This window comes from Schistocerca nitens, chromosome 5, assembly GCF_023898315.1.
Source record: "Schistocerca nitens isolate TAMUIC-IGC-003100 chromosome 5, iqSchNite1.1, whole genome shotgun sequence".
NCBI lineage: Eukaryota > Metazoa > Arthropoda > Insecta > Orthoptera > Acrididae > Schistocerca > Schistocerca nitens.
In genome coordinates this window covers 416210032-416222887 of record NC_064618.1, presented here as the reverse complement: position 1 = coordinate 416222887, position 12856 = coordinate 416210032, and the positions used below count along the sequence as shown (strand labels likewise).

At 40.5% G+C, this 12856-nt stretch overlaps 1 protein-coding gene across 2 annotated transcripts in view; it reads right to left on the bottom strand.

The window, feature by feature from the left end:
* LOC126259204 (ESX-1 secretion-associated protein EspK-like) overlaps window positions 1-12856 on the bottom strand; it is a 74960-nt gene that overhangs the window by 48566 nt on the left and 13538 nt on the right. For both annotated transcript variants that reach the window (XM_049955795.1, XM_049955796.1), the window contains exon 2: window positions 2654-2835. In XM_049955795.1, the coding sequence (XP_049811752.1) occupies window positions 2654-2741 (88 nt within the window). In that variant the 5' untranslated portion in view covers window positions 2742-2835. The remainder of the gene's footprint in view (window positions 1-2653; window positions 2836-12856) is intronic.

Sequence of the window (12856 nt, the reverse complement as noted above, 5' to 3'; positions counted from 1 at the left end):
TTCCCCTACTGTCCTGTCACTCGGTATTATTTTGGTCATCCTCGAAATTTCGGGCTGTTTAGGATGCAAGTTCATGGACTCTATTGATAGGCTCTACTGCTACAGGGTTCAGGAACTGTCTGTGACCGTCGCACGTCAGCAAAAATGTCGTCAAATACGGAAGAGCAACTACGTTTATTTTACCGGTCCCAGAAAACATCCAACATGACAGCCATTAATTTCGTGAATGATCATGTGCCTGGTCGTGCGGTACCGTTCTCGCTACCCACGCCCGGGTTCCCGGGTTCGATTCCCGGCGGGGTCAGGGATTTTCTCTGCCTCGTGATGGCTGGGTGTTGAGTGATGTCCTTAGGTTAGTTAGGTTTAAGTAGTTCTAAGTTCTAGGGGACTGATGACCATAGATGTTAAGTCCCATAGTGCTCAGAACCATTTGAACCATTTGATCATGTGCTACTGCCATACAGACAGCCCTACACTTAACACAATGCATACTGTTCCAGAAACACGACAGACCAACGCGGCCTGGTAGACCCGCTTTCGCACAGCGACTTCTTCTCATGCATACTAATGCAACACGCTTTTTGCATGCTGGCCCGCACCAAATCAGGGCCACTGTTGAGACCAGAAACAAACAGCAATGAACATTCACATTCACTCAAAGTACATAATTCAGAAAAACCACATAAAAGTGCATCATTCGATACATTGATACAAAAGTTGAACTCTGGAGGCACACATGTGACGGCTGTTCGCAAAGTAAGGTCCGATAGTTCGCTAAACGGAAAGCACAGTGAAAGTCAAAAATGTGTTGTTTGCAATAGTTAGCTGCATCTTCCGGCTACTTCTCTACGTAGTCACTGCTGCGACTAAACAAATGTCGTAGCATTATTCCAACTTTTCAATGCCCTCTTCACGGAAGGGAGCCGCCTGTGTTTTCTGCCAATTCTCTATGCTGATCTGCAGCTTGTTGTCTGCGCCAGAATATTATCTTCATAGCCAGCGGTTCATGTCAGCAGAGATGAAAATCACAGGGAGTCACGACTGGGCTGTATGGTGGGTGATCAAACGCTGCAGCAGAGTCCTCATTGCTCCTGCAGTGTGCAACCGATAATTGGAGGAAATGCATGACAGTTACGTTGTGTGGGCTGCATCAAATCAGGGGAAATCTTCCAAAGCCACTCATACTTGTCGTGAGACACATTTTTTCTATGCATCTTTAAGTGCTCTTTGTGTACTCAGAACAGAAAAGAGCGACGTGACGCGATCGAGGGGTATACTAGTGACAATGTCCAATACACCTATGCAAAGCTTCATCGGATTTTTACTCTGGTTGTCATTTGCGTAATCGATCGGACGTTATTTTCCAAATAGCCCTCGTATATCTCACAAAGCGAAGCAGTATAAGAAGAGAATGTCTCAGGGCTTCATCCCATTTCGCCCATATCATTCAGTCCGTAGATTGCGCGGGCAGTAAAGGTGTCCAAGGAGAAATTTTGAGAGGGATTTGAAGTTTAGTGAGAAGAAATAAAAAGATTGGATTTGGTGATGACACTTTAATTCTGTCAGAGGCAGCAAAGGACATAGAAGAGCAGCTGAATGGAATGGACAGTGTCTTAAAAAGAAGTTATCAGGTGAGCATCAACAGAAGTGAAACCAGGTAATGGAATGCAGTGGAATTATAAGGAGACACTGAAGGAATTAGACTAGGCAGTTAGACACTAGAAGTAGATGAGTTCTGATATCTGGGAAGCAAAATAATAGATGATGGGCGAAGTAGAGAGGATATAAAATTCAGAATAGCAATGGCAAAAATTGTTTTCCTGCAAAAGAGGACTTTATTGACATCTAACATAAATGTGTTAGGAAGTCTTTTGTAAAGGTATTTTTCTGGAGTGTAGCCATGTATGAAAGCTAAACGTGGACGATAAGCAAATGACCCAATAATGGGAGAGTGCTACAGAAGAATGATGAAGATTAGATGGATGGATCGAGTAATGCGAAGGTCCGGAATGGAACTGGAAGGGGAATGGGGGCGAAATTATTGCACAACTTTACTAAACTTTACTAAAACAAAAGATCAGTTAACAGGGCACATTATGAGGCATTAAAGAACCGTCATTTTGATAGCATAGAGATATGGGGGAGGGTGGTAAAAATGCGAAGGCAGATGATTTACTGCAATAAGAAAGTCGAAATGGGTGTAGGTTGCAGTAGTTACTCGAAAATGAAGAGAAGCTTGGAGAGCTGCATCAAAACAATCTTTGGACTGAAGACCATAACAAAAACATTGTTATTTTGAGCTTGATGGATAAAATATTGTTAATGGTTGTGAATGGCCTTTGAATAACGGAAGTATTTGTTATCACACTCAACATTAACTGCTTCAGGATGTTGTTACTTCTATGATTTTTCCTTAATTTACGGAAGGTAATAGAAAAACCCAAACTATTTACAGAAAAACTATGTAAACTTCGTTCTAATATTACTGAAAGCAAGTTACTATAAAGTTCTGGACCAAGCACTAGAAAAAAACTACTCCATTTAATAAAAGTATGAAGCAAGACAATAAATTTCCAGTGTCAGTAGTTAAAATTATGCAGCAGCTAACTTCACAGCTGTAACCGTGAAGTGTCACGTTTTCAAACAGGCTTACTGGCATTTTCCTGGTCTTCCACCCTCACTTCTTCTACTGTGTCTGCTACTTCCGCCTTCTGAGCTGGATGACTTTGACTGCTGCCCATTCGCCCAGTCAGAGGTTATTTCCGAGAAGCTTTAGTGCTACTCTCTCCCCGCTGCATAGAGACGTCTTTCGAACTTCCACTGCTGGGGGCAGCACTGCCAATCAAAAGGAATATTTTGTTAAGCTTCACGTAAGTCAGAAGAAAATCTTTCTTTGAATAGTAGTTGGTTTTTGAAGGAAGAAGTGCGAGATACATCCAAGTGAAAAACTGAATGAAAACTTCAAACTGCCTTTCTTTCAGCAGGTTTTCAATTATGTCGAGAGTGAATCTATACTCAGTAAACTTTGACTACTCATAGCAGGCAAAAATTAATTAGACAATGACCTATATTAGAACACGGAAATTTACAGCAATCGATAATTGAAAATAGTAGCTTTGGTAAGAGTAACTTTCAGCGACGTACATTTTTGGGTGAAAAAATTGTAGGACGACCTATCAGTAAAGAAAAAATTCATAAAAATATGCTGAACAAACTGATTTGACACACACAAGTAATTGATGATTTAGATTAGCACTTCGTGCCAGGCGCGCGGGATTAGCCGAGTGGTCTTAGGCGCTGCAGTCATGGACCGTGCGTATGGTCCTGGCGGAGGATCGAGTCCTCCCTCGGGCATGGGTGTGTGTGTTTGGATAATTTAGGTTAAGTAGTGTGTAAGCTTAGGGACTGATGACCTTAGCAGTTAACTCCCATAAGATTTCACACACATTTGAACACACTTCATGCCAACTGATGTTACGGCCGTGAGAGTGTTTGCGTAAAATCTTTATAAATAAAAATTTAAATGTATGTTTGTTCAAAATCGTTTACCTCCGAAAGTTCTTGACAGATGGCTTTGAAATTTTGATATAACTTTGCATTTCAATACTCAAGTGTTTTATATACCTACTGGAACACTATCTGATATATAGGGAAACGTTGGTTTGTTCAAAATCGTTAATCTCCGAAAGTTCTTGACCGAATGCTTTGAAATTTTGAAACATCGTTGAATTCTAATATGGGCTTGTTTTTAGGCACATAATTATTTAATATACATATGTTTTAATACATATGATATATGAAGGCGATCTGTAATAAATGCAGTCTGTAATAAAGGTTATCTGTGATAAACGTGTAGACACATAATGACTATATAGTTTTTAATACATGAATTTATATACGTGTAGAATATAAAATAGAGAAACTTTGTTAGCGAAGAGGGAAATTGTTTTTATGGTTTATAGGTTTAGGATTAGATTACTGCAGCAGGATCTGAATTTCTAATAAAAATAAACAAGACACTACTTCAGAGACAGAGAGAGAGAGAGAGAGAGGGGGGGAGGGAGAGGGGGAGGGGGAGAGAAGAGCAGATGAACAGAGGAGTAGGAGTAGGAGGAAATGGACAGAGAGAGGGGCCAGGAGGAGATCGACAGAGAGAGAGAGAGGAGTAGAGATTGAGCAAAGGGGGAGGAAATGGTGGACTGAGAGAGGGGGAGAGGAGGTTGGGAGAGAGGGGGAGGAGAAAATGGAAAGAGAGAGGGGGAGGAGGTGATGGATAGAGAGAGGGAAGAGATGGAGAAAGAGACAGGGGAGATAAGGAGATTAGTACGTATATCCAATTCCCATACATATTAGAAACGCGTGCTTTATCTTTTCTTTCTTTTCCGTTTAAGCAGACTGAACAACAGAAAAACGTGGCGGATGCAGCTAGAAGGGAATGAACAACTGTCACAAACTGTTGGTCCACTGGAGATCCACAATAAATTTCGAGTTCTAGAGGCACATCTTGAGGTGCTTTACCTCAAAGATTTTATGTAGTTTCACAAGGGTCATTACATGTAAGTAAGTTAATGAATGGAGGTCATAGTTTGCAGTAGGTCGGTCCGCCACAAGCAATGGAGAGTGAATCTTTGACATTACTAGCGACTCACTCTGTCGAAACGTTTGAAAAATCATTATGCAAACGTTGGTCGAAGATCCCGTGACGAACAGCAACAGGCAATACGTCGTCAAATGGCCACAGAAAGCCTCAACAGTTTTGTATTATGACGTTCCTAGAAGAAATCGAGCTTCTCTAAAAGAATCAGAGCTGATTCTACAAAAACCACTCGGAAACATAAGGTGCTTCGCTCACACACATTATCCTACAAACGGTAGATGCAGCTGAACTGGTAGATTCCGTTTTCCTAGTTTCCGAAAGGCTTTCCATACTTACCACCATAAGGAGTATCTTCGAACATATGTGATTTACCGGATGAATATCTAACTAATAATTAAACAGAAACGAAAGTAACAAGCGATGTGCTCCAAGCAAGCATAATGGGACAGCTGCTTTGCTCAATACACATATTTGTCGGAGTGTTTGCTGACAAAGCAGTTGTCTACAATGAAGTATCGTTGTTGGTTGATTGTAAGCAAACGCCGAAAGAAAAGGGATAGGAAGGCTACGGTTTAAAGTCCCGTCAACGTCGAGGTCTTTAGAGCTCGGATGGAAAAGGACATTGACAATACCCTTTTCAGAGGAACAGTTCTGCTATTTGATCTAAACGTTATAATGAAGCCACTGGAAACTTATATCTGGATGGCCCGACAGATGTTTGAAACGCTTTTGTCAAGGATACGAGTGTGTTGTGCCATTCATTGTGCCATCTCGCTCGGTGAATGTCGAATGACTTCCACAAAATTTCCACTCGGTGTAATGAAAAGAAGTTCAATTTAGTTATAGAAGACGAGGCCTACACAGATATAAACAACATGACAGTGTCCGATTACAAGAGTGATGGGGAGCATATCACATGGGTGTTTAGGGCTAATAGTAACAAGCGATATGAAAAGGAATGATCACGCAAAATTTCGTTTAGGGAAGGCGGTTGGGACATCTGCTACTCATATAGCAATGTTTAGCAGACAATGGACGGAGCTGTAAGAGGGATCAATTGGGCACACAAAGATTAAAAAAAAAAAAAAGACTATTTCAGATTTTGGTGCAATAAGCACACTATCTGATTAAAAGCATCCGGACACGCCTATGTAAAGCGGAATGGACCACTAGATGTCCTGGAAGGCGGACCCGCCGATATAGAAGGATGCGGGCAGGATTGTGTTGTTAGAAGAGAAGCAGTAACAGCACAGTGACTTCGAACTTTGGCTAGTCATTGGATGTCACCTGAGTAACGGATTCATCAGGGTCATTTCAACAATTTCAAAGCTGCTCAGGTTGACCGTTGGTTATGCGACTGTTAAGTGAAACTCGAAGAAACAATTACAGCTAAACCACGAGCAAGCAGACTTCATGTATTGACGTACAGCTGCCGTCGAGTATTGAGCAGCGTGCTTGTAAAAAATCACGTGAAATTAGCGGAAGGAGTCACTCACGAGTCTGAAAGTGCTGCCAACAGTCCAGCTAGCACTACGGCTCCGCGTAGGGAGTTAAAAAGAATTAGGTGCAATGATCGATCAGCTGCTCATAAGCCACACGTTTCTGTCGTCAGAGCTAAGCAATCCATGAAGAGGTGTAAAGAGCGACGTCACTGGACAGTGGACGATGGGAAATGAGTGATTTACAGTGATAAATCACGCAAAGTACTGTCGCAGTCTAAAGGAAGGATTTAGCTTGCGCGAATGCCTGAAGAATGTTACGTGCTATCGGCTAACAGCTACGTAAGGAGGAAATGATGTTAAAGTACGGAGATTTTTTGTGGTTTGGCCGTGGTCCCTTACTGTGATTAAGAAAGTGCTAAATGTGGAAAGATTTGAAGAAAATTTACAGCATAGCGTACTGCATACAGTGGAAGAAAGGTTGGTAGACAATGATTTGTATCAGCCCCTCAGAAAACAGCATCTGTGAGAGAATGGTTTGTGGACAATAAGATAATTCATTCCTAAAATGAACTGACCTGTTCGGATTCCAGACCTGAACCCAATAGAGCACCTCTGGGATGAGGCAGAAAGTCTACTTCGCTCCAACTTCGCGTCCGGCATCACTAACTTCTCTGGTTTCCGGTCTTGAGGAAGAATGGGCTGCGAGCCCCCCAAAGACATGCTCATTGAGAGTGTCCCCAGCTGAATCCAAGCCGTCATAAAGGCGAAGTACCGGCATCCTCGTTATTAATGTCCACTGATCGGTGTCAGGAAACTTTTGATCAAATAGTGTCTATAGGGATGAAGAGGTTAAAACATGATAGGAAGATGAATAGCAGCGAACAAATCATAACACAGCCGACTTATAAATTAGAAGCAAATATTAATGAACAACTATGCACGGAATTCAGATCCTTTATATAATTTTAACTAAATTACTTTTCTCGAGTGCCGCCAGACTTCATAAGTATCTTCAAAGTCTCTCTGTTTGATAAGTCTATTTAACCTGTAATTTCTATTACAGTGCTATTTTTATTTTAAGTATCTCTTATTAAGACCAGGAGCATCTTCAATGTCCTCAGCTGAAAATAGTGATTTGGGTTTAGTACCTTTTGTGTTCAATTTAGTGCCAATATGCACAGAGTTCCTTTTCACACTTTTTTTGATATTCCTCTCAAAAATTAATTTAATTACGATGATACTCTTAGGATGAAGGTTACGTAGCAATAACTTAATTAAGTTATTCGGCTGGGAGAACTACTTTGCTTTAATTACATTTCTAATTGACAAACAGTGCACGTATTCCTTACAAACTATAGTCAGACTAATTGAAGAATGTCACTTAAAAGTAGGATTTGATATCAATAAAATTAAAGAATTAAATGTATCAGCTTTAGATATGGAATTAAAGTCTACCATAGTTGCATTATTTCTTCATACACTTATCCATTTTGGATCACAGATAACATGAAAGTGATTACCACGTACAAAATTATTTAACAGCTTACTCTGTGGTGTATAAACCTAAGCAGGTAACGTTCTTCCAAAACTAACATTTAGAATCATGTTCATTCTGTTAAGAAACTCGTGGTTGCTTACTTGCGTGTTAGTTTTTAGTTTCTTTGAGACAAACAGAACATTGGCAGGCGGATTTTTACTGAGGTTCGTTAGCCGATTTCATTATCAGAAGGAGTGTGGTCACTATGTTGACATGGAGAGCCTCTGCCTTTTAGACTGTGCACCTGTGACGGCAACATCTGGAGGCATGAGTGTGGGGTACTGCTCAGCCAGTCTTGGTACCTACTGGGATTCACCTGCCTAATCATTGTCACTTACGCTTATGAGCAACATTTCAGCAGAAGGTAATGTATGTCACATCATCCATGGAAGCAAACTATGTTATAGTAGAAGCACGTTGAAGCCGCTTGCTTTTTACAAAAGTTTTCCTAGGTATGTCTTTTCTTTCGACTGACCCCTCCAATTTTAAGTCCCGCTAACTGAATTGTTTATAAGCAACTTTCTTTACTTCTGAGTAACGCCCTCATTCTGAATGTTAAAAAAAAACCGCAGGTATGAACTAAGTTCCCTCCAAACTTGTTCCACAACAGGCAAATTCCGTGTACTGTTGGGTCATAAGTTTTCTAGTGTCTGAAATGGGCCTGGATTGTCTGTTGTATACTATCACCGACCTTAAAACCCACATCGGTACCAAAGCAGAAAAAGATACTCAACGTGCAACATTTTCCTACCAGTCCTGATACTTACTACCAACATCAGGTAATTCCCTGCTAACAGAATTCAGTTTTGTTGAACTACAGAGTTAGCGTACGTTTATTTGACTGGTTACATTTCACGATTTGTGTTTTTTTTATGTATGCTACTTAATGATAAACTTCACTGCATAAATTTTACAAACGCGTTACTGTTATAATCTGTATTTCAAAAAGGTTTTTACCAGTGTGTTGCTACGTTTGGCTATTAGTATGTAGTAATTGTTATTAAAATTTAAATTAACTTTAGGGTTATACATCACACACACACACACACACACACATATGAGCGCGCGCGCGCTCGTACGCTCGAATATGTTATCAATTCGGAACAAGCTCTTTGGAAGAGAAGAGAATTCGTCACACAAAAATTAATTTACCTGGTTTTTAAAATTACATTTATTATCTCTTATTATCTACGTCCTGGCCAAGGGAGGTCTACTAGTATCAAACATAGATCTTAATTTGAGGAAGAAATTTGTGAGAATGTGCGTTTGGACAACAACATTGCACGGTGGTGAAACATGGACTGTGAGAAAACCAGAATAGAAGAGAATCGAAGTATTTGAGATGTGATGCTACAGAAGAATGTTGAAAATTAGGTGGACTGGTAAGGTAAGAAATGAGGAGGTTCTCCGCAGAATTTATGAGGAAAGGAATGTATGGTAAACACTGACGAGAAGAAAGGACACGATGATAAGACATCTTTTAAGTCATCAAGGAACAACTTCCATGGTTCTGGAGGGAGACGTAGAGCGTAAAACTGTAGAGGAAGACAGAGACTGGAATACATCCAGCAAATAATTGAGGACGTAGGTTACAAGTGCTCCTCTGAGATGAAAAGGTTGGCACAGGGAAGGAATTCTTGGCGGGCAGCATCAAACCAGTCAGAAAACTGATGATTAAAATGTATACACATATATACTTGGGACCTTTCTGTGCTACAGCTGGAATACTGTCGTGAACAATATAATATTTCCTTGTGTTTTTAGTGCTACATTTATAAATCTAAATGTTCATAATGGCGAATTTCAAAATGAAAAATGAGCTTACAGTGTTTAGTTACCTGAGAACATCACACCTTTTCATGTCAGTGAGTGCTAACAAAAGTGGAGATGTACTCAAATTCGAACACTGTGCACACCTGTGGTGATTTGTCAAAAAGACAGCCTCTGATGCAAATGACCTGTCTAAAATACTTATCTGAGTCACTGCGGATATCTTGATTAAGAAACAAGTCGAGCTTAATTAAAAAAGTAATTAAAAAATTACGTTTTAAATTGAGTCACACATTCCTTTTAGTTCGGCTACCGCCATCTCACGGTAAGACCGCATTTATCATTCGGTGATCAGTCGATCAGACGTCATTGTGATAAAAACTATCTATCGACCCTCCTATCTAATCTCCGCTTGACATTTAGATTACGAAAAAAGATCTCAAGACACGCAATATGGGGAAAACAGGCAGCTTTAGCTGATGGTCGGTACAAATGTAGTGATATCGAATCAGGAAAATACATTGTGCCATTACAAGGGAAGTACCTTGCTTTTGAGACTAGTATGCGACATGTTTGAAACAAGACACTTTGACATGAGGCCTATAATGATCGACATGGGCTAGCTCCGCATTTCGTTGCCTTTGTACAGTATATAAGGGTAAGGTTAAGTACTTTCGTAGTACAGGTAATATTGCAGTGTTTTGCTACAATCTTGATGCCATGAACCCAAGCAGTGTAGCAACAGATGACATGATTACGTCTTCTTGAATTGTGCTGTAGCTGATTTCTCCCACGGTCAATGCAATGCACTGACAAAACACTGACTGTTGTACGACGCATAGTAGAAGAAAGTGGTTTTTCCTTCCGTAGTTGGAAATCCATTTTAGGGCTACAATATGCAGTTAATAAACATTTTACTGGTACACAATAGGTATTATGAGACCTATCGTTTTTTGTAAATTATTTAGTTTATGTATTTTGTGAAATCTGTGAAGACAAGGACCTTAGGAAGTTAACACTTCATATTACGATAGTGTGACTACATTTTGAGTCACTCAGTTGGGCGACTGTTGACTTTGTTCTTACATCAATTCTGCACGATTCTGCAGGTTATGTAAAACAAATATTACTGAAGGAAAATATTTCGCAAACGTAACAACAAACAAATTTTAATTGCAGCTTATTGCATATTACCTAACCTACTGTTGTTTGCTGCTACTAAATCAATCTCCCTTGCAATAATACAACTGCTTATTATATACATAGACATTTAAACCGCGTTATAAGCTTTTCTGCTTACGTGTTTCGTTTCAGACTTTTCAGATTTGGTTCAGTATGCACCCAAGAAGAAAGCCACGGATAATCAAGGAAATTGTATGAAATTAAAAACTACAGGAACGAATAAAGCGAAAAGTGAAAAATTTAATTGAAATTGGCAAAGGTAGATCCTTCATGTGAAACATATATATTTGCAGGCTTCCGTACTATAATACGGTCAAAATACAACGCGGCCCATTTCCAGCTCAATTTAATACCCGCAGAAGAATGCGGTCTGCATATAGATTAAATTAAAGACATTGGAATAAATAACAGACAAACACTGTTTTACTTTAAAAGAATTCCTTAATGACGAAGCAGAGAATGCTGAACGTGTCGTTACTCAAACAAGAGGACTACTTTTTGATGGTGGAGTGACTACTGTAACACACTATCAGCGAGAGCAAAGTAAGACGTTATTGTTAATTCTGCACTATTAATAAGATACAATGCTCACAGACCAGTCCATTGTGGGATGTAATGTTGTTTAGGCAGGGTACACGAAAAAAAATTCACTGTGATAATGGTGTTCCTTTATGAATCTTCACCAATCGCAACAAACCTATCAAAACTGCCCAAGGGATTTATGAATCACAATACTGCAAATTGCTTCTAATCGTGTCCCTGTCCTCGATTAAGACGATGGGACACTGTTTCACATACACTGAGGTGTCGAATGTCATGGGATAGCGATATGCACATGTACAGATGGCGACAGTGTCGCTTGCACAACGTATAGAAGGGAAGTGCGTTGGTGGATCTGTCGTTTGTACTCAGGCGATACACGTGAAAAGCTTTGTGGCGTGATTATGGCCGTACAACGGGAATTAGCAGACTTTGAACGCGAAATTATAGTTGGAGCTAGACGCACGGGTCACTCCATTTCGGAAATCGTTCGGGTATTCAGTATTCTGCGATCCATAGTGTCAAGTGTGTGTCGAGAATACCAAATTTCAGGCATTACTCTTACCACAGAAAACGAAGTGACGGAGAGCAGTGGCGTTTGGATAGAGTTTGGGTAGAGTTGTCAGTGCTAATAGAGTAGAAACTCTGCGTGATATAACTACAGAAACCAATGTGGGACCTACGACCTTCGTATCCGTTAGGTCAGAGGGGCAAAATCTTGCGTTTCTGGGCTATAGCAGCAGGTGACAGAGTGCCTTTGCTAATAGCACGACACGGTCTGTAGTGCCTCTCATGGGCTCGTGATCATAATCGGTAGGACCCTAGACGACTCGAAAACGGTGTCCTTGTCACATGTGTCCCGATTTAAGTTGGTAAGAGCTGTGGTAGGGTTCGAGTGTGGTGCAGACCCGTTCGAAGTCATGGGCCCAAGTTGTCAATAAGACAACTATGTACTGGTCCTCTGGTCCAACTGAACCGATCATTGACTGGAAATGGTTTTCGGCTACTTGGAGACCATTTGCAGCCGTTCGTGGATTTGTTGTTCTCAAACAACGATGGAATTTTCACTAGGGCACAGTTGTTTGTGATTGGTTAGAAGAACACCTGGACGATTCGAGCGGTCAGTTCGTGCACAACATCCTGCACCGACAACAGTTTCGCAATTGTGGACAGTTGTAGAGAAAGCATGGCTCAATATTTCTATAGGGGACTTACAACAATTTGAGTCCATGCCACGTGGAGTTGCTTCATCACGCCGTGAAAAAGGAGGTCCGACACGATATTAAGAGGTAACCCATGACTTTTGTCACTTCAGTGCACACTATAAATCAGGTATTTCAGAAGTACCATACTGAAAATGTGGTTAAAAGCTGGAAAAGATCTCAGAGACCATGTGAGCGGCTGATACACACATTGAAGTAAATGTCTGAGAAACTTACGAGTTGAAGGTTAGAGGCACAGAACTCAGCTCAGCCCATTAGCCACACTCTCATGCTCCGGAATATAATACACCATGTGGCCAGATACAGCAGAGAAGAGTGTGAAATGAGGGAGGAGAGGTACGAGCTACTGCATCCTTATACAAGGATACGTCTTCCAGGTTGAGGGTTGCACCTAGTATCAAATATTATGTTACATTATAAAATTTAGGTAAGTAATCTCAATTAGAGCCTCACAATAGGACTTATATTAAAGGAAAAAATACTTCATAAACGAAAAATAGATGTTGGTGAACGCGTATGGTCGGGGAGATAAAGAGACAACGAAGGTGAATGGAGGCGAGCGGTG